This window comes from Salmo salar, chromosome ssa22 (assembly GCF_905237065.1).
Source record: "Salmo salar chromosome ssa22, Ssal_v3.1, whole genome shotgun sequence".
NCBI classification, from domain to species: domain Eukaryota; kingdom Metazoa; phylum Chordata; class Actinopteri; order Salmoniformes; family Salmonidae; genus Salmo; species Salmo salar.
In genome coordinates, this window is record NC_059463.1 from 59,177,630 (window position 1) to 59,200,663 (window position 23,034).

The 23,034-nt window shown below is 43.3% G+C and overlaps 1 protein-coding gene across 10 annotated transcripts in view; it reads right to left on the reverse strand.

Moving 5' to 3' along the window:
- The window catches only part of atp2b2 (ATPase plasma membrane Ca2+ transporting 2), a 212,181-nt gene that overhangs the window by 14,967 nt on the left and 174,180 nt on the right, over positions 1-23,034 (reverse strand). For all 10 annotated transcript variants that reach the window (XM_045705378.1, XM_045705371.1, XM_045705370.1 and 7 more), the window contains 7 exons: positions 10,716-10,895; positions 9,932-10,019; positions 9,087-9,193; positions 5,862-6,053; positions 1,375-1,588; positions 889-1,100; positions 497-604 (listed from right to left, as the gene is read on the reverse strand). In XM_045705378.1, the coding sequence (XP_045561334.1) occupies positions 497-604; positions 889-1,100; positions 1,375-1,588; positions 5,862-6,053; positions 9,087-9,193; positions 9,932-10,019; positions 10,716-10,895 (1,101 nt within the window). The remainder of the gene's footprint in view (positions 1-496; positions 605-888; positions 1,101-1,374; positions 1,589-5,861; positions 6,054-9,086; positions 9,194-9,931; positions 10,020-10,715; positions 10,896-23,034) is intronic.

The following is a 23,034-nucleotide window of genomic DNA, read 5'->3' on the forward strand; positions in this document are numbered from 1 at the left end:
AGGCTTCTTTAATAAAAACATAATATAATTTGTACGTTTTTGTTTTAAGAGTATGTAGAGGTATGTCAAGGTACTGCATGTCAAGGTATGTTATAGGCATGTCAAAGTATGTCAAGGTGCGTCAAGATATGTAAAGGTATGTTTACCTGTCCCCAGACCAACTCTCCTAGACCCAGGTATGTAAAGGTATGTTTACCTGTCCCCAGACCAACTCTCCTAGACCCAGGTATGTAAAGGTATGTTTACCTGTCCCCAGACCAACTCTCCTAGACCCAGGTATGTAAAGGTATGTTTACCTGTCCCCAGACCAACTCTCCTAGACCCAGGTATGTAAAGGTATGTTTACCTGTCCCCAGACCAACTCTCCTAGACCCAGGTATGTAAAGGTATGTTTACCTGTCCCCAGACCAACTCTCCTAGACCCAGGTATGTAAAGGTATGTTTACCTGTCCCCAGACCAACTCTCCTAGACCCAGGTATGTAAAGGTATGTTTACCTGTCCCCAGACCAACTCTCCTAGACCCAGGAAGGTGCACCATCCCCACTTTTCCAAATCCAGAGGAGTACAACTGAACGGCTTCCCTCCAAACTGCACGATCACAATCTGTAAACACACAGATAGGAACCTGTATTATGAAACTATACGATACCTCACAATGTACACACATCCTACCTGGAATGGCGAAGGATGCTACCTGGAATGGCGAAGGATGCTACCTGGAAGGCAAAGGTTTCTACCTGGATGGCGAAGGATGCTACCTGGAATGGCGAAGGTTGCTACCTGGATGGCAAAGGTTCCTTTCCATGTATGGCAAAGGTTCCTACCTGGATGGCAAAGGTTCCTACCTGGATGGCGAAGGATGTTACCTGGATGGCAAAGGTTCCTACCTGGATGGCGAAGGTTCCAAAGACGATGGAACAGAAGATAGGGTTCCTGAAGATTCCGTCAAAGACGTTCCTCTCTCCGTGGATCTTTCTGGCGTTGATCTCGTTGAAAAGCTGCATGAGGACGAAGGTGTTGAAAATGATGGTGTAGTGTTCTGACGGAGGGGAGTGGAGCGGAGCGTGACGACCACTGTCTATGTCAAATATCTGCTCACCTGAGAGAGAGAGAGAGAGAGAGAGAGAGAGAGAGAGAGAGAGAGAGAGAGAGAGAGAGAGAGATATCGTCTTGTTGATGTCAAAGAACTAGAGGCTAGAGGTGGCTAAAGTTAGCTGACGTTTGTAGTGTCTGTTTAAAGAAATCTCAACCACGTATTACAGTTTCTCATGACTCATAGACTAGTTTTACGGTGATCTATTTCAGATATATTTCATTTCTTTATCCAATAAACAACAAATAGGAGAGGACTTTAAAAAGAAAGAATCCCTTACCGACGAACAGCAGGGAGAAGATGATGACCAGCTGATAGATGCCGTGTCCCAGGATGTTCTTGGTCATGGTGCTGGAGATCAGCGGTTTGTTGCGGCCGTACGGCTTCCTCATCAGCAGGGCCTCGGTGGGGGGCTCGGTCGCCAGGGCCAGGGACGCAAAGGTGTCCATTATTAAGTTCACCCACAGCATCTGGACCGCCTTCAGAGGGGAATCCTACAGGAACACACAGGGTTATTAAATGCTGGGAGAATCCTACAGGAACACACAGGGTTATTAAAGGCTGGGAGAATCCTACAGGAACACACAGGGTTATTAAAGACTGGGAGAATCCTACAGGAACACACAGGGTTATTAAAGGCTGGGAGAATCCTACAGGAACACACAGGGTTATTAAAGGCTGGGAGAATCCTCTGAATAATATCACTTTAAATTCAACCCTGTTCCTGGAGAGCTACCACCCTGTAGGTTTTAACTCCAACCCTGTTCCTGGAGAGATGCCCTCCTGTAGGTTTTAACTCCAACCCTATTCCTGGAGAGCTACCACCCTGTAGGTTTTAACTCCAACCCTGTTCCTGGAGAGATGCCCTCCTGTAGGTTTTAACTCCAACCCTGTTCCTGGAGAGCTACCATCCTGTAGGTTTTAACTCCAACCCTCTTCCTGGAGAGATACCCCTCCTGTAGGTTTTAACTCCAACCCTTTTCCTGGAGAGATACCCTCCTGTAGGTTTTAACTCCAACCCCAGTTGTAATTAACCTGATTGATTATTAGATTCAGGTGTGCTAGATTAGGGTTGGAGTTAAAATCCACAGGAGGGTTTCTCTCCAGGAACAGGGTTGGAGTTTTGTATTTATTATGGATCCCCATTAGTTCCTGCCAAGGCAGCAGCTACTCTTCCTGGGGTTTATTATGGATCCCCATTAGTTCCTGCCAAGGCAGCAGCTACTCTTCCTGGGGTTTATTATGGACCCCCATTAGTTCCTGCCAAGGCAGCAGCTACTCTTCCTGGGGTTTATTATGGATCCCCATTAGTTCCTGCCAAGGCAGCAGCTACTCTTCCTGGGGTTTATTATGGATCCCCATTAGTTCCTGCCAAGGTAGCAGCTACTCTTCCTGGGGTTTATTATGGATCCCCATTAATTCCTGCCAAGGCAGCAGCTACTCTTCCTGGGGTTTATTATGGATCCTCATTAGTTCCTGCCAAGGCAGCAGCTACTCTTCCTGGGGTTTATTATGGATCCTCATTAGTTCCTGCCAATGCAGCAGCTACTCTTCCTGGGGTCCAAACACATTAAGGCACTTACATTACATATAAAACAAAAGATAAACACTACATCATATAACATTATTATACCACTACATATCTACAATACAACATGTATAATACCACCATACAACAATATTATAATCTATGTGTGTGTGTAGAGTGCGTGTGTCTACCTTTTGTGTGTGTGTGTCTCTTCACAGTCCCCGCTGTTCCATAATGTGTATTTTACCAGTTTTTTTAAATCTGATTTTACTGCTTGCATCAGTTAACTGATGTGCAATAGAGTTCCATGTAGTCATGGCTCTATGTATTACTGTGCTCCTCCCATAGTCTGTTCTGGACTTGGGGACTGTGAAGAGACCTCTGGCGGCATGTCTTGTGGTGTATGCGTGGGTGTCCGAGCTGTTACACTAACTACATCTACATCTACAAACAACATCTACTAACTACATCTACTAACTACATCTACATCTACAAACTACATCTACATCTACAAACAACATCTACATCTACAAACTACTAACTACATCTACTAACTACATCCACAAACAGCATCTACTATCTACATCTACTAACTCCATCTACATCTACAAACAGCATCTACTATCTACATCTACTAACTACATCTACATCTACAAACAGCATCTACTATCTACATCTACTAACTACATCTACATCTACTATCTACATCTATTATCTACATCTACATCTACATCTACAAACTACATCTACTAACTACATCTACTATCTACATCTACATCTACAAACTACATCTACTAACTACATATACTATCTACATCTACATCTACAAACAGCATCTACTATCTACATCTACTAACTACATCTACATCTACTATCTACATCTATTATCTACATCTATTATCTACATCTACATCTACTATCTACATCTATTATCTACAAACTACATCTACATCTACATCTATTATCTACATCTACATCTATTATCTACATCTACAAACTACATCTACTAACTACATATACTATCTACATCTACATCTACAAACTACATCTACTAACTACATCTACTAACTACATATACTATCTACATCTACATCTACTAACTACATCTACTATCTACATCTACTAACTCCATCTACATCTACAAACAGCATCTACATATCTACATCTACTATCTACATCTACATCTACTATCTACATCTACTATCTACAATCTACATCTACATCTACTATCTACATCTACTATCTACATCTACTAACTCCATCTACATCTACTATCTACATCTACTAACTCCATCTACATCTACTATCTACATCTACTAACTACATCTACATCTACTATCTACATCTACTAACTACATCTATTATCTACATCTACAAACTACATCTACTAACTACATATACTATCTACATCTACATCTACTAACTACATCTACTATCTACATCTACTATCTACTGACTACATCTATCTACATCTACGTCTACATGTACATATACTAACTACATATACTATCTACATCTACATCTACTAACTACGTCTACATGTACATATACTAACTACATCTACTATCTACATCTACTATCTACTGACTACATCTACTAACTACATATACTATCTACATCTACTATCTACAATTTGTAAGTCGCACTGGATAAGAGCGTCTGCTAAATGACTTAAATGTAATGTAAATGTACATCTACTATATACATCTACTATCTACATCTACTATCTACATCTACAAACTACATATACTATCTACATCTACTATATGCATCTACTAACTACATCTACTAACTACATCAACATCTACTAACTACATCTACATCTACTAACTACATCTACATCTACTAACTACATATACTATCTACATCTACATCTACAAACTACATATACTATCTACATCTACTATATGCATCTACTAACTACATCTACTAACTACATCAACATCTACTAACTACATCTACATCTACTAACTACATCTACATCTACTAACTACATATACTAACTACATCTACTAACTACATCAACATCTACTAACTACATCTACATCTACTAACTACATCTACATCTACTAACTACATCTACATCTACTATCTACATCTACTATCTACATCTACTATCTACATCTACATCTATTATCTACATCTACATCTATTATCTACATCTACTATCTACTGACTACATCTACTAACTACATCTAATATCTACATCTACTAACTACATCGACATCTTCTAACTACATCTATTATCTACATCTACATCTTCTAACTACATCTACTAACTACATCTACATCTTCTAACTACATCTACATCTACAAACTATATCCACTAACTACATCTATTATCTACATCTACATCCACTAACTACATATACTATCTACATCTACTATCTACATCTACAAACTACATCTACAAACTACATCTAATATATACATCTACTATCTACATCTACATCTACTAACTACATCTACTATCTACATCTACATCGACTAACTACAGGTTAGTGTCTAGACCACCCTCAATTCTGTCTCTCCAGGGGAACGAGGCAGAGCTGTCACCTCTCACCCTCACTGCTGATTCTGGCCCTAAATCCCCTAGCCATCGTAATAACAGACGTGGAGACATTACAGCAAAGGCGTCAAAATAACAAATGAGATTATTTTTTATTTATTTTACCTTTATTTAACTAGGCAAGTCAGTTAAGAACAAATTCTTATTAATAATGACAGCCTAGGAACAGTGGGTTAACTGCATTGTTCAGGGGGCAGAACGACAGATTTTTACCTTGTCAGCTCGGGGGATTCAATCTTGCAACCTTTCGGTTACAAGTCCAACACTCTAACCACTGGAATACCTGCCGCCCCATTCTTACCTGTGTGTGTGTGTGTGTGTGTGTGTGTGTGTGTGTGTGTGTGTGTGTGTGTGTGTGTGTGTGTGTGTGTTTGTGTGTGTGTGTGTGTGTGTTACCTGTGTGATGCAGGCCCCAGTGAAGGCCACGATGACAGGCAGCTGTGTGTGTGTGTGTGTGTGTGTGTGTGTGTGTGTGTGTGTGTGTGTGTGTGTGTGTGTGTGTGTGTGTGTGTGTGTGTGTGTGTGTGTTACCTGTGTGATGCAGGCCCCAGTGAAGGCCACGATGACAGGCAGCTGTGTGTGTGTGTGTGTGTGTGTGTGTGTGTGTGTGTGTGTGTGTGTGTGTGTGTGTGTGTGTGTGTTTGTGTGTGTGTGTGTGTGTGTGTGTTACCTGTGTGATGCAGGCCCCAGTGAAGGCCACGATGACAGCCACCACATTGACAGTCAGCTGGAACTGGAGGAATTTGGAGATGCTGTCGTAGACGTTTCTCCCCCACATCACAGCCTTCACTATGCTACTGAAGTTATCGTCCGTTAATATGATGTCAGACGCCTCCTTGGCCACGTCTGTACCGGCTATACCCTGCAGAGAGAGAAGAGGTATGGTTTAATACCAGCTGTACCCTGCAGAGAGAGAAGAGGTATGGTTTAATACCGGCTGTACCCTGCAGAGAGAGAAGAGGTATGGTTTAATACCGGCTGTACCCTGGAGAGAGAAGAGGTATGGTTTAATACCGGCTGTACCCTGCAGAGAGAGAAGAGGTATGGTTTAATACTGGCTGTACCCTGGAGAGAGAAGAGGTATGGTTTAATACTGGCTGTACCCTGGAGAGAGAAGAGGTATGGTTTAATACTGGCTGTACCCTGGAGAGAGAAGAGGTATGGTTTAATACCGGCTGTACCCTGGAGAGAGAGAAGAGGTATGGTTTAATACCGGCTGTACCCTGCAGAGAGAAGAGGTATGGTTTAATACTGGCTGTACCCTGCAGAGAGAAGAGGTATGGTTTAATAAATGTGCTTCTGGTTTTAATTTTTTAAATATATTTGTATTTTTGTCATGTAATAGAATCTATTTATTTTGTGAATCCATGTAGAAAAGGAACACTATGTAGACGCAAAGCAATAATTTCTTCAAAAAACAAGAGGTGTTATTACCTCATCCCATTTCTCATGTTAAATCTCTCACCTCGTATCATTTGAACTTTTTACTGCAGTGGGTTAATAAATCAGGGTTACACAGAGTGTTTCTGGGTAGTCTTAAACAAATCTACTTTGAAACAAAAAGTATACACCTCACACACATTGTTATGGGCTTAAAAAAAGAAAGAAGAAGTACCACATATCAACTGAGAGACAACCCTGGCGTTGCAGATTGCGTGTATGTACCACCACATCTCACCACTAAGAGGCGCTCTTGTTCCACTGTAGCTACAGCAGTGCTGGTGTGTGCGTTCTGTGTGTAGTAGTGAGGATGCTGCTTGGGTTATATCAGGAGATTTCAAGGTTTCTAACGATGGATCCACTCCACAGTCATAGTAGTTGTAGCTAGCTGTAATGCTACAGCAGTCATAGTAGTTGTAGCTAGCTGTAATGCTACAGCAGTCATAGTAGTTGTAGCTAGGTATGGTGTGGTGTGGTGAGGTACGGTGAGGTGTGGTGATGTATGGTGTGGTGTGGTGAGGTATGGTATGGTGAGGTATGGTGAGGTATGGTGAGGTGAGGTATGGTATGGTGAGGTATGGTGTGGTGAGGTACGGTGAGGTGTGGTGAGGTATGGTGTGGTGAGGTATGGTGTGGTGAGGTATGGTGAGGTGTGGTGAGATATGGTGAGGTATGGTGTGGTGAGGTGTGGTGAGGTATGGTGTGGTGAGGTATGGTGAGGTATGGTGTGGTGAGGTATGGTGAGGGGTGTGGTGAGGTATGGTGAGGTGAGGTATGGTGAAGTATGGTAAGGTGAGGTGAGGTGAGGTGAGGTATGGTGAGGTGAGGTGAGGTGAGGTGTGGTGTGGTGTGGTGAGGAGTGGTGTGGTGAGGTGTGGTGTGGTCAGGTGAGGTGTGGTGAGATGAGGTGAGGTATGGTGTGATGAGGTGTGGTGAGGTGATGTGTGGTGAGGTGTGGTGTGGTGAGGTGTGGTGTGGTGAGGTGAGGTATGGTGTGGTGAGGTGTGGTGAGGTGTGGTGTGGTGAGGTGTGGTGTGGTGAGGTGTGGTAGGTGTGGTGTGGTAGGTGAGGTGTGGTGTGGTGAGGTGTGGTAGGTGTGGTGAGGTGTGGTGTGGTAGGTGTGGTGAGGTGAGGTGAGGTGTGGTGAGGTGTGGTGAGGTGTGGTGTGGTGTGGTAGGTGTGGTGTGGTGAGGTGTGGTGAGGTGTAGTGTGGTGAGGTGTGGTGTGGTGATGTGAGGTGTGGTAGGTGTGGTGTGGTAGGTGAGGTGTGGTGTGGTGAGGTGTGGTAGGTGTGGTGAGGTGTGGTGTGGTGAGGTGAGGTGTGGTGTGGTGTGGTAGGTGTGGTGAGATGTGGTGTGGTAGGTGAGGTGTGGTGTGGTGAGGTGTGGTGTGGTGAGGTGATGGTGTGGTGTGGTAGGTGTGGTGAGAGAGGTGTGGTGAGGTGTGGTGTGGTGAGGTGTGGTGAGGTAGGTGAGGTGTGGTGTGGTAGGGGTGGTGAGGTGAGGTGTGGTGAGGTGTGGTGTGGTGAGGTGAGGTGAGGTGTGGTAGGTGTGGTGAGGTGTGGTGTGGTAGGTGTGGTGAGGTGAGGTGTGGTGAGGTGTGGTGTGGTGAGGTGTGGTGAGGTAGGTGAGGTGTGGTGTGGTAGGTGTGGTGAGGTGAGGTGTGGTGAGGTGTGGTGTGGTGAGGTGAGGTGTGGTAGGTGTGGTGAGGTGTGGTGTGGTGAGGTGTGGTGAGGTGAGGTGTGGTGTGGTAGGTGTGGTGAGGTGTGGTGTGGTAGGTGTGGTGAGGTGAGGTGTGGTGTGGTGTGGTGAGATGTGGTGAGGTGATGTGTGGTAGGTGTGGTGAGGTGTGGTGTGGTAGGTGTGGTGAGGTGTGGTGAGGTGTGGTGAGGTGTGGTGTGGTAGGTGTGGTGAGGTATGGTGTGGTGAGGTGTGGTGTGGTGAGGTGTGGTGTGGTAGGTGATGTGTGGTGTGGTGTGATGAGGTGATGTGAGGTGTGGTAGGTGTGGTGTGGTAGGTGAGGTGTGGTGTGGTGAGGTGTGGTAGGTGAGGTGTGGTGTGGTAGGTGAGGTGAGGTGTGGTGTGGTGTGGTGATGTGAGGTGTGGTGTGGTGTGGTAGGTGAGGTGTGGTGTGGTGAGGTGTGGTGTGGTAGGTGAGGTGTGGTGTGGTAGGTGAGGTGTGGTGTGGTAGGTGAGGTGTGGTGTGGTGAGGTAGGTGAGGTGTGGTAGGTGAGGTGTGGTGTGGTAGGTGAGGTGTGGTGTGGTGTGGTAGGTGAGGTGTGGTGTGGTAGGTGTGGTGTGGTAGGTGAGGTGTGGTGTGGTGTGGTGAGGTGTGGTAGGTGTGGTGTGGTGTGGTGAGGTGTGGTAGGTGAGGTGTGGTGTGGTGAGGTGTGGTGTGGTGAGGTACACTATAGTAAGATATGTAGATACAGTATGCCTCCAGCTGCAGGTCCTACCATGGCAAATCCCACGTCAGCCTTCTTCAGGGCTGGTCCATCGTTAGTCCCGTCTCCTGTCACCGCCACCACCTGTCTCTGGTCTGTCAAGCAGCTGTCTATGATGCCTAGAGGACACAACCCAACACACAGGGGTTCAGTAAGGGCAACCACATTCAGAAGAACGGGAGAAGAGCAGAGAAGAGCAGAGAAATGCAGAGAAGGACAGAGAAGAGAAGAGCAGAGAAGTGAAAGGCAGAGAAGAGAAGAGAAGAGCAGAGAAGGGCAGAGAAGAGAAGGGAAGTGAAGGGCAGAGAAGAGCAGATAAGGGCAGAGAAGAGCAGAGAAATGCAGAGAAGGGCAGAGAAGAGCAGAGAAATGCAGAGAAGGGCAGAGAAGAGCAGAGAAGTGAAGGGCAGAGAAGAGAAGAGCAGAGAAGAGCAGAGAAGTGAAGGGCAGAGAAGAGAAGAGCAGAGAAGTGAAGGGCAGAGAAGAGAAGAGCAGAGAAGAGCAGAGAAGTGAAGGGCAGAGAAGAGAAGAGCAGAGAAGAGCAGAGAAGTGAAGGGCAGAGAAGAGAAGAGCAGAGAAGTGAAGGGCAGAGAAGAGAAGGGCAGAGAAGAGCAGAGAAGTGAAGGGCAGAGAAGAGAAGAGCAGAGAAGAGCAGAGAAGTGAAGGGCAGAGAAGAGAAGAGCAGAGAAGTGAAGGGCAGAGGTGAGCAGAATACAATAGACTAGAATAGAATGTGTATCTTTCTCCCAAGGGAACTTCATGTTGGCATTGGGTTCAAACAGTTGACATACACAGCAGGACAATAGCGTGGTACAGGACACGGCTAGTAGACAAACCTAGAGACCCTCCTCTCTCACCTTTAACCAGTGTGTGTTTATCAGTAGGGGAGGATCTAGCCAGGACTCGCAGTTTAGGCCACACCTTGTCCATGCGCTCCTGCTCAACCTGTAGTAAAGAGTAAAGGGTACTTTGTGTTTTGTTTTCTACGACTGTGTTTTATATCTCTGTTTTTATGCTTTTGATATTGTACTGACGTGTGTAATGTGTTTGTAATGAAAGGGTTCATCTGTAAAAAAAATAGATATTGTTCTTAGCATGACTCTTGTCAAAATAAAGGTTTCAATCAATAGAATATTTCAGAGTCCTAGAGGTCCTTTATCCCGACGGAACATACAGTGGAGAATGTATGTAGGGGTTCTCAAAGCTCTCCTCAGGGACCCTCAGATGGTTCACCAGTTTTACATTTCCCCCCCCCAAACGTTGTAACCTTGATGATTCATTTCCACGTTAAATCAGGGGTGCTAGTTGTGGAACATATGAAATACATGGAACGGCTAGGGGGGGGTCCCTGAGAAGAGGCTGGAAAACTCCCTGTACTAGTCTACTGTCTACCCTGAACTACCATTACCACTGGCCAACCCAACCCTCTTCCTCTTCCTCCTGGATATCTGTCTGGGAGTGAACTCCCTGTACTAGTCTACTGTCTACCATTACCACTGGCCAACCCAACCCTCTTCCTCCTGGATATCTGTCTGGGAGTGAACTCCCTGTACTAGTCTACTGTCTACCATTACCACTGGCCAACCCAACCCTCTTCCTCCTGGATATCTGTCTGGGAGTGAACTCCCTGTCGTAGCTTACCTCTCCCTTCTCGTTGCGGATCCTCCTGTTGAACTCCTTGCCGTCGATACACAGGAAGTCTTCTCCAGGGTGGATGATGCCACACTTGATGGCGATGGCCCTGGCAGTGTTGATGTTATCACCTGTTACCATGCGCACTGTGATGCCCGCACGCTGGCACCGCACAATAGCAGAAGGCACCTGCAGGGCACACACACACACAATGGTAAGCACAAACACACACACACACAGTCAGAATAGCAACACAGAGTTGGATGTGAACTAAGACACCTGCAGGAAGAGTCCCTATATCCATTATCACAGACAATATCCTTCATACTGTAGAACATTGAGTCCCTAAATGCACTACATTATCAGAAGTATGTGGACACCTGCTCGTCAAACATCTCATTCCAAAATCATGGGCATTAATATGGAGTTGGTCCCACCTTTGCTGCTATAACAGCATCCACTCTTCTGGGAAGGCTTTCCACAAGATGTTGGAACATTGCTGCGGGGACTTGCTTCCATTCAGCCACAAGAGCATTTGTTTGGTTGGGCACGGATGTTGAGCGATTAGGCCTGGCTCGCAGTAGGCGATCCAATTCATCCCATAGGTGTTCGATGGAGTTGAGGTCAGGGCTCTGTGCAGGCGCCAGTCAAGTTCTTCCACACCGATCTCAACAAACTATTTCTGTATGGGCTTTGCTTTATGCACGGGAGCATTGTCATGTTGAAACAGGAAAAGGCCTTTCCCAAACTGTTGCCATAAGTTGAAGGCAGGTCTAGAATGTCATTGTATGCTGTAGGGTTAAGATTTCCCTTCACTGGAACTAATGGGTCCTAACCCGAACCATGAAAAACAGCCTCAAACTATTATTCCTCCTCCACCAAACTTTACAGTTGGCACTATACATTGGGGCAGGTAGTGTTCTCCAGGCATCCACCAAACCCAGATGGTGAAGTGTGATTCATCACTCCAGAGAACGCGTTTCCACTGCTCCAGAGTCCAATGTCGGAGAGATTTACACCAGACCAGCCGGCGCTTGGCATTGCGGACGGTAATCTTAGGCTTGTGTGAGGCTGCTCGCCATGGAAACCCACTTCATTAATCTCCCGACGAATAGTTATTGTGCTGACGTTGCTTCCAGAGGCAGTTTGGAACTCAGTAGTGAGTGTTGCAACCGAGGACAGACAATTTTTACGCGCTACGCGCTTCAGCACTCGACGGTCCCATTCTGTGAGCGTGTGTGGCCTACCACTTCGCGGCTGAGCCGTTGTTGCTCCTGGACGTTTCCACTTCACAATAACAGCACTTACAGTTGACCGGGGCAGCTCTAGCAGGGCAGAAATTTGACGAACTGACTTGTTGAAAAGACGGCATCCTATGACGGTGCCACGTTGAAAGTCACTGAGCTCCTCAGTAAAGCCCATTCTACTGCCAATGTTTGTCTATGGAGATTGCATGTCTGTGTGCTCGATTTTATACACCTGTCAGCAACGAGTGTGGCTGAAATAGCCGAATACACTAATTCGAAGGGCTGTCCACATACTTTTGTATATATAGTTTATCACAGACAATATCCTTCGTACTGTAGAACAGTGAGTCCCTATATATTTCCCACACACACACACACACACACACACACACACACACACACACACACACACACACACACACACACACACACACACACACACACACACACACACACACACAGGAACTAATGGGGATCCTTAACAAATACAAATACACACACATAATCTGAGTCTGAGCGAGTCAGGTTTAGGTCAGTGTGGGCGAGCCTTGCTCTCTATACCCCCACACCCTGCCATGCTAGCACCATCACAGGACCACCACTGATACATAAGACAGCTCCAGTGCCACAGATCCACACACCGCTAGCCAACTAACACTGCAGCTATCGGTAATTTCTGCAGCATTGAAAGTCTCCAAGAACACAGTGGCCTCCATCATTCTTAAATGGAAAAGTTTGGGACCAAGAACCCAATGGCTACTCTGACAGAGCTCAAGAGTTCCTTTGTGGTGATCGGAGAACCTTCCAGATGGACAACCATCTCTGCAGCGCTCCACCAATCAGGCATTTATGCTAGAGTGGTCAGACGGAAGCCACTCCTCAGTAAAAGGCACATGACAACCCGCTTGGAGTTTGCCAAAAGGCACCTAAAGGACTCTCAGACCATGAGAAACAAGACTCTTTGGTCAGATGAAACCAAGATTGAACTCTTTGGCCTAAATGCCAAGCATCACATCTGGAGGAAACCTGGCACCATCCCTACGGTGAAGCATGGTGGTGGCAGCATCATGCTGTGGGGATGTTTTTCAGCAGCAGGGACTGGGAGACTAGTCAGGATCGAGGGAAAGATGAACGGAGCAAAATACAGAGAGATCCTTGATGAAAACCTCAGATTGGGGCGAAGGTTCACCTTCCAACAGGACAACAGGAGTGGCTTCGGGACAAGTCTCTGGATGTCCTTGAGTGACCCAGAAAAGAGCCCGGACTTGAACCCGATCGAACATCTCTGAAGAGACCTGAAAATAGCTGTGCAGTGACGCTCCCCATCCAACCTGACAGAGCTTGAGAGGATCTGCAGAGAAGAATGGGAGAAACTCCCCAAATACAGGTATGCCAAGCTTGTAGCATCATACCCAAGAAGACTCAATGCTGTAATCACTCTCAAAGGTGCTTCAACAAAGTACTGAGTAAAGGGTCTGAATACTTATGTAAATGTGATACTGTTTTTTCTTTTATACATTTGTAAAAATGTCTAAAAACCAGTTTTTTGCTTTGTCGTTATGGGGTACTGTGTGTAGATTGATATTTTAGAATAAGGCTGTAACGTAACAAAATGTGGAAGAAGTCCAGGGGTCTGAATACTTTCCGAGGGCATTGTATCTGAATGTTTTAATCACTTTGCTAACTCACCACACATCAAGAAAAAAACGAAACCTAGAACAGGCTGTGATGCTTTAGTTTATTACAGAGGCACTTTAATGTAGGGAATAGGGTGCCATTGGGGACACAGACTCTCTCTCATTTAGAGCATCGGAGGCAGCTAGTGTTGTGTGAGGAGGAGGAGGAGGAGGAAGAGGAGGAAGAGGAGGAGGAGGTAAATACACATTGTTTAGTAGAGCGATGTGTTGGCTTTGCCTGTACAACATTACTATTCCTCCTACAGTATCACCTCTCTTTCACACACTCACAAACACACACACACACACACACACACACACACACACACACACACACACACACACACACACACACACACACACACACACACACACACACACACACACACACACACTCCGAACACCACTCAAAGGTAATCTCATTATTCAGTCTGATATACAGAGATGTGGCTGTGTCCCAAATGGCACCTTATTCCCCTTACGTAGTGCACTACTTTTGACCAGGGCCCATCGGGGTAGTGCACTATGTAGGGAATAGGGTGTTTTTATTTTGGGACGCAGACCATCTCTGACTGAATAATAATGAGATTAGCTTTGAGCGGTGTTATGAGTGTGTGTGTGTGTGTGTGTGTGTGTGTGTGTGGGGGGAGCTCTGAGAGGAGCCAGGTGGGGATGTGTTACACAGTACTGACAGCAACACCTCTGCTATAACATAACAGACAGTCGATCAACCGCGTAACTGTGTTTGACTTGTAATCAATGTCCAAAATAAATCCTATTCGCTGTGTTGTTTGTGTGTAGTAGTTGTCGGGTCTAACATCAGATCCTCTGTTTTGTCATGACGTGTCTCTCTGTTGGTATCACGTTTTTGTACGTTCGTTCTTCCTGCAACCTCTACTATAACGTAGTAACAAAACAACAACAAAAAATGTCAAAAACAGTTTATCAACATGGATGTATTTCAGCGGTATATTCCTGCTGTTTTGTTAGGCTGTTATTGTTCGTATGATCTTGTTGGATTGTCGATTCCCTTGATATTCACAGGTAAATAATGAATGTCAGATAAGTGCTTCCATGCCAGTCATCATGTACCCTGAACCCGAACACACAGAGCTGCGTTTATACTACAGAGTAGGTCACGTCCCTGTCCAGATAGAAATACCATTTCTAGAACATGAACCAAAATGTACAGAACTACTGTGTAAAAAAAAATAAAAAATAAAAAACCTGAGAATTATATATTAACACTTAATAGGATCTCTGTGTAAAAAAACATGAGAATTATATATTAACACTTAATAGGATCTCTGTGTAAAAAAACATAGAATTACATATTATAACCTAATAGAATATCTGTGTAAAAAACATGAGTGTCACATCCTGACCAGTATAAGGGTTATTTGTTATTGTAGTTTGGTCAGGACGTGGCAGAGGGTATTTGTTTTATGTGGTTCGGGGTGGTGGTTTATTTAGTAGGGCGTTTGATTTATTATTTCCGGGTTTTTGGGTAATGTTCTATGTTTGTATTTCTATGTGGTCTCTGGTCTTTTGTATTTCTATGTCTGGTTTATTGGGGTTGGACTCTCAATTGGAGGCTGGTGTTTTCTCGTTGCCTCTGATTGGGAGTCCTATATATGGGTATGTGTTTGGTTTAGTGTTTGTGGGAGATTGTTTCTTGTTTTGCCTGTGTGAGCATGACAAGACTGTTTTGTTGTTCGTGAGTTCTTCTTTTGTTATTTTGGTGTTTTCTTGGTTTAAAATAAATTACAAGATCAGCATCCACATTCCTGCTGCGTTTTGGTCCTCCATTCCAGACGACAACCGTTACAATGAGAATTACATATTATAACTTAATAGGATCTCTGTGTAAAAAACATAGAATTACATATTATAACTTAATAGGATCTCTGTGTAAAAAACATGAGAATTACATAGTATAACTTAATAGGATCTCTGTGTAAAAAAAACATTGAATTACATATTATAACTTAATAGGATCTCTGTGTAAAAAAACATTGAATTACATATTATAACTTAATAGGATCTCTGTGTAAAAAAACATTGAATTACATATTATAACTTAATAGGATCTCTGTGTAAAAAAACATTGAATTACATATTATAACTTAATAGGATCTCTGTGTAAAAAAACATTGAATTACATAGTATAACTTAATAGGATCTCTGTGTAAAAAACATTGAATTACATAGTATAACTTAATAGGATCTCTGTGTAAAAAACATAGAATTACATATTATAACTTAATAGGATCTCTGTGTAAAAAACATGAGAATTACATAGTATAACTTAATAGGATCTCTGTGTAAAAAACATTGAATTACATAGTATAACTTAATAGGATCTCTGTGTAAAAAACATTGAATTACATAGTATAACTTAATAGGATCTCTGTGTAAAAAACATGATCACAGATATAAGGGACATGTTTCACTAGTGTTTCCAGTTATGAACATGAACCCAAACATAGAGAGGTGTATAGTACCATGACCACAGGTGATATGAAGGGAAACCTACAGTATGTTGTAAAGCTATTAACCAAGACACAATGCAAAAAAACCCTGATGAAGGCGAATCCCGAAATGTAATTTATCAGCTTTATGCTGTTGAAATAAATCAAGTCATCATTTACCTGAACCAGTGGAGGCTCCTCAGAGGAGGAAGGGGAGGAACATCCTCCTCAGGGAATTTCATAACATTTTTAATTGTAAAACAATAAAAAAAGTTATCCTTAGACAAAACTATACTAAATATAAATCACGTGTCACCAAATAACTGATTAAAACACACTATTTTGCAAAGGTCTACAGTAGCCTCAACAGCACTGTGTAGGGTAGAACCATGGTTTAGCCGGAGGACAGCTAGCTTCCATCTTCCTCTGGGTACATTGACTACAATACAAAACCTAGGAGGCTCATGGTTCTCATCCCCTTCCATAGACTTACACAGTAATTATGACAACTTCTAGAGGACGTCCTCCAACCACGTCCTCCAACCTATCAGAGCTCGTGCTGCATGAACTGACATGTTGTCCACCCAATCAAAGGATCAGAGAATGAATCTAGTACTGAAGGCATAAGCTACAGCTAGCTAGCACTGCAGTGTATAACATGTGGTGAGTAGTTGACTCAAAGAGAGAGAAAGACAAATAGTTGAATAGTTTTTAACAAATTAATTTCTTCCAAAATGAATGAGAAGCAAGAGAGAAATAGAGAGAGAGAGATTTCATCATTAATTTTTCACTTACTTAGCTAGCAAATGCAGCTAGCGAGTTTATCCTACTCAAACACCCTGCTCAAACAGAGGGGTGCCATGTTAGCTAGCTGGCTATGACTATCCAACACAACACTGGAACTCTTCCAAGTCAAGGTAAGCTTTTGGTTTTACTAATTTATTGCCACTGGGGCCCGCCGGTGTAGCTGCTTACTGATTGTACACTAACGTTACTGCATGATTGTAGCGGGTTTACTAACGCGTTAACGTTAGTTATATTAGCTACAGTTGACTATGACGTTACCTTAGCTAATATGGGGTCAACGATGTAGGCTTATGTGGAAAGGTTTTTTCGCCTGGTTACATAGAGCTGATTTGGTGTGCATTGACGTCCACAAGGGAAGAGAAGGAATACAACGTGGCTGTTATGAGAGTGAACTGTGTTTACGTGTTTATCAGGGGTGTATTCATTCCGCCGATTCTGTTGAAAAACGTCTCTTAAACGGAAACAAACGGAACAAAACCGGGCATAAACATACCTGAATTTGTCCAATAGAAACTCTTGTTTGCAACTGTTGGACTAATGATTACTCCCTAGATCAGCTAGATGCAGGCAAGAGTGTGTTGTAAATAAGAATTTGTTCTTAACTGACTTGCCTGGTTAAATAAAAGTTAAATAAAAATAAATAAAATATTGAATGTCATTGTCTGTCACCTCAAGTTTGTCTCTCGACCTGTGTGCACCTACATTGTAAACTGTAATTCATAGGTTAGGTTGTAGCAACCTCATGATGGGTAAAGGAAAAATTAGAATATCACGTAGTAGCCTAAACCTATCAATGTTACATTGAACTTGGTGAATAGAATATGAATGACAGTCATCCAATATGCTGTAATAGAAATAAGGCCACGGTCATGAAAAAAAAATCGTCCTCCCTCAAATTTTAACCTGTTGGGGCTACAGGTTAGCAATGAACCCCGAGCCGGGATTGCTAACAAGGCTGGAAATTCAAAACATCAAAAATCTAATAATTTCAATTTCTCAAACAATCAACTATTTTACACAATTTAAATGATAAACATCTCCTTAATCTAACCACATTGTTCGATTTTCAAAGAGGCTTTACGGCAAAAGCATAAGGTTAGATTATGTTAGGACAGTACATAGCCACAAAAGTACAAACATCCATTTTCAATTCAAGGTCAGGCGTCACCAAAAGCAGAAACCAGCTTGAATTATGCACTAACTTTTGTCAATCTCCATCAGATGACACTCCTAGGACATTATGTTATACAATACATGCATTTTTTGTTCCATCAAGTTCATATTTATATCCAAAAACAGCATTTTACAGTAGCGTGAAATTCAGATTTTTTTCTTCTCTGAAATGCTTCCGGTGAACATAACAAAATTACTATTCGAAAACATTGGTAAATTATAATATTGTCATTCAAAGAATAATATATTATCATCTCGTAATTGCTACCGAATGGCCAGATCTCAAAATAACTTTACTGGGAAATCACATTTTGCAATAAACGGGGTGCTATGCTAAGAACAACAGGCTATGCTATACAGTTAGCATCATCTAAAATCGATAATAACATTGTAAATATCCCCTTACCTTTGATTATCTCCATCAGAAGGCAGGCATCCCAGGTCCGGAAGGCATCCCAGGTCCGGAACAAATGTGGTTTCTTTTGACAAAGTTCATAATTTATGTCCAAATAACACCAAGTACTTAGCGTTCATTATGCTCCCACAAAACGTGGTGGGGGGACTGTAAAATCACGCCGAAAAGCAAAAAAACCTAGTAAATAATCTATTTATGTTCGTTCAAACATGTCAAATGTTGTTTAGCATTAATCTTTTGGTCCATTTTTAACGTTAAACATCAGTAATATTTTCACACAACCTATCCTATGTCTAGATAAAAAATGAAGACAAAACTCACGTTTCTCAGATTTATGCGCAGGCGCAAAAAAATGAAGTGATGACATGTCAACTTCCTTGGATTCTAATTTGCTCTCTGTTTATCATAGACGCTTCAAACAACTTTATAAAGATCGTTGACATCTAGTGGAAGCCGTAGGTGTTGCGAAATGAATCCTTTCTCACTATGGTATCTATAAAACAATGACACTAAATAGTACAGTCACAAAATTCAATTTTTTTTGGATCTATTTTTCACAGGTTTTTGCCTGCAATATGAGTTTTGTTATACTTACAGACACCATTCAAACTGTTTTAGAAAATTCAGAGTGTTTTCTATCCGAATGTGTTAATAATATGCATATCCTAGCTTCTGAGTTGGTGTAGGAGGCAGTTAAAAATGGGCACATATTTTTTTCAAAATGTCTCAATACTGCCCCCGAGCCCCAACAGGTTTTAAAAGGCACAGAAGTTACTGGGTATGACACACGTTTCCTAACCCAGTATATCCAAGATGAAGCCAAGCCCACTGCACTAATCAGAGTGCTCCTCAGGAAGGACATGGCAGTGGCACCCAGCACAACAAGCAGCACTGGAGAGACTTGGGAAAAAAAAGCTACCTACACTACGCCATTGCTGAAATTCTTTTAATCCACAGGAAGAGATTGAAATACAAGCTGATGCATCCAAAGATGGACCCGGAGCTGTTCTGATGTCATTATGGGGTATTGTGATGTCATTATGGAGTATTGTGATGTCATTATGGGGTATTGTGATGTCATTATGGGGTATTGTGATGTCATTATGGGGTAAACAGCCTAAAGCCTTTGCATTCAGAGCTCTGTCTGTGGCAGAACAAAATTATGCCCAGATAGAAACAGAACTCCTGGCAATCGTGTTCATACCGGTTTCACCAGTATGTCTATGGTGTCCAGGTCAGAGTTCAATCTGACCACAAACCACTTGAGGCTATAATCACCAAGCCTATTGGAAAGTCGCCTGTCATCCGTCTTCAAAGGATGCTGCTTCAAATACAGAAATATGACAGTCACATCGTCTACAACCCCAGGTAAAGACATGTTAATAGCAGACACGCTACCCAGGGCTGTACCCCAGACTGCCACACATAAATAGCGTGACCTGTGACAACAACAACAAAAAGTAATTTATGCAGTGTCCACACATCATCCACTGGAGGGCGCTGTTATGCAACAGCTGAGTGCAGTCACAAATGCAGACAGTGAGATGCGGCTGCTGAGGAACCTGACCAGAGACGGATGGCCAGACAAGAAGAAAAATGCACCACTAAAAAAACACAACCCTACTGGCACATCAGAGATTGTCTTTACATCGAAGATGATCTACTCGCGGTAAACAAACGTATTATCATTCCCAAAGACTTTTAGAGCTGAGGTACATATAAGAGGCTCCACATTACACATCGGGGCATTCAACGCTCCTTAAGCGCATGCCAGAGCTCTCATGTAATGACCAGGCCTCACTGATGATGTCCGAATGACGGTCGAATCGACCACTTCCTGTCAAGACAAACTGCCCAGCAACCAAAAGGAACCACTCCTACCACACACAATGCCTGACACTCCGTGGCAAGAAATCGCCGTTGATATCTTTGACTTCCAAGGACGCTCAATCCTTCTGATAGTGGACTAATACTCCAAATATCCAGAGGTGCTGAGGCCATCGGACAAGACATCAGGTACAGTCGTAGCAAAGTTTATAAGGAGATGTTTATCTTTCAAAGGGTGTAAGATAGTTGTATGTTTGAAAAATTTGAATTTTGACATTTATTTGGTTTCAAATTTGCCGCTCTTGAAATGCACCTGCTGTTGATAGGGTGCACCACGGGTGGCACGCTAGCGTCCCACATAGCCCCAAGAAGTTAAAGCTGCGTGTGTACCCTTTTCAAGTACTGAGATGGCTCAGTTTGCAAAAGAGATGCCGTTTCAAAATGATTCATTCTAGTCCGGGGGGGGGGGATCCAGCATCAGTGGTGAGAATCAGAGATTGACCCGGGATGGTACGATATCATCACACCCGCGGGAGCTCGCTACCGCATAAACAGAAAACATCTCAGACCTGAAAGAACAGCCAGGTACAGGGACAATGAAGAAAAAGTCACAATCACTCACTCTGATTCAGACCAGGAGGTCGAAGAGGCGACACAAAGAGTCACAAATTAACACAGACAGAACATGACAAATTACAGAGCAGTCAGAACCCTCTGTCCCAGTCAGAACCCCTCTGTCCCAGTCAGAGAACCAGAACCCCTCTGTCCCAGTCAGAACCCCTCTGTCCCAGTCAGAACCCCTCTGTCCCAGTCAGAGCAGCCAGAACCCCTCTGTCCCAGTCAGAACCCCTCTGTCCCAGTCAGAGCACCAGAACCCCTCGGTCCCAGTCAGAGCACCAGAGCCCCTCTGTCCCAGTCAGAACCCCTCTGTCCCAGCCAGAACCCCTCTGTCCCAGTCAGAACCCCTCGGTCCCAGTCAGAGCACCAGAACCCCTCGGTCCTAGAGACCCGGTCTTAGGTCAGTTAGAATCACCACTTTATTTTAAGAATGTGAAATGTCAGAATAATAGTAGAGAGAATGATTTATTTCAGGTTTTATTTCTTTCATCACATTCCCAGTGGGTCAGAAGTTTACATACACTCATTTAGTATTTGGTAGCATTTCCTTTAAATTGTTTGACTTGGATCAAACCTTTCGGGTAGCCTTCTACAAGCTTCCCACAATAAGTTGGGTGAATTTTGGCCCATTCCTCCTGACAGAGCTGGTGTAACTGAGTCAGGTTTGTAAGCCCCCTCACACGCTTTTTCAGTTCTGCCCACAAATTGTCTATAGGATTGAGGTCAGGGCTTTGTGATAGCCACTCCAATACCTTGACTTTGTTGCCCTTAAGCCATTTTGTCACAACTTTGGAAGTATGCTTGGGGTCATTGTCCATTTGGAAGACCCATTTGCGACCAAGCTTTAACTTCCTGACTGATGTCTTGAGATGTTGCTTCAATATATCCACATAATTTTCCAACCTCATGATGCCATCTATTTTGTGAAGTGCACCAGTCCCTCCTGCAGCAAAGCACCCCCACAACATGATGCTGCCACCCCCGTGCTTCACGGTTGGGATGGTGTTCTTCGGCTTGCAAGCCTCCCTCTTTTTCCTCCAAACATAACGATGGTCATTATGGCCAAACAGTTCTATTTTTTTTCATCAGACCAGAGGACATTTCTCCAAAAAGTACCATCTTTGTCCCCATGTGCAGTTGCAAAGCGTAGTCTATTTTTTTTTTATGCCGGTTTTGGAGCAGTGGCTTCTTCCTTGCTGAGCGACCTTTCAGGTTATGTCGATATAGGACTCGTTTTACTGCGGATAAAGATACTTTTGTACCTGTTTCCTCCAGCATCTTCACAAGGTTGATTTGCACTTTTCGCACCAAAGTACATTTTTAAGTAGAAATAACAAACTTTTACAAGCCCTTTTTAAACCTCGATATTCACTACAAGTTTGCATTTTCTGCTGTGCAACAACAGGATGATCAAATAAGATAGAGCATCTGTACCTATTCAAATCCCCTCCTCCCCCCCCTTCCATTCAGCACAATTATCCTCGACAAATATAGACTTTCAGTGCAGATGTTGAATGTATCCTAATTTGCTTTGAGGGTAATTTAGGTACGCATAATGAAATGGAGCATAAAGGACAATTAGAGGAGAGGAGAGGAGAGATCAACCCCCGCCCATATCTCTACTCTGAAGTACTGACACTGTAAAATATAAAGAGAATCCACCTGTCACTCATTCACCTGGAGCATGATTCTAGATAGATAGATATAGGATCTATGAAATACCTTCTGTAACATTCATTCTTGTTCCATGTTCTATGATCAATAATGGGATATGCATTAGTAAACAATGTGTCTGAACACAATATTGTATTTGAGTTACATTCCCAAAGCTAGTTAATTCACCCATCTAATATTAGTGGTAAATATTGAAAATGAAATGAAGCTGATTTCCTATTTATCCTCGTTGTTGCTTGGTTCTTTATTTGACAGTTTGTTATTCTGATATTTTATTCTCAGGAAGATGTAGCTCTCCTGGAGTAGCCTACAACAATCTGACAATTGCACCTCAGAGAGAGAGAGAGAGAGAGAGAGAGAGAGAGAGAGAGAGAGAGAGAGAGAGAGAGAGCGAGAGCGAGAGAGAGAGGAGAAAGAGAG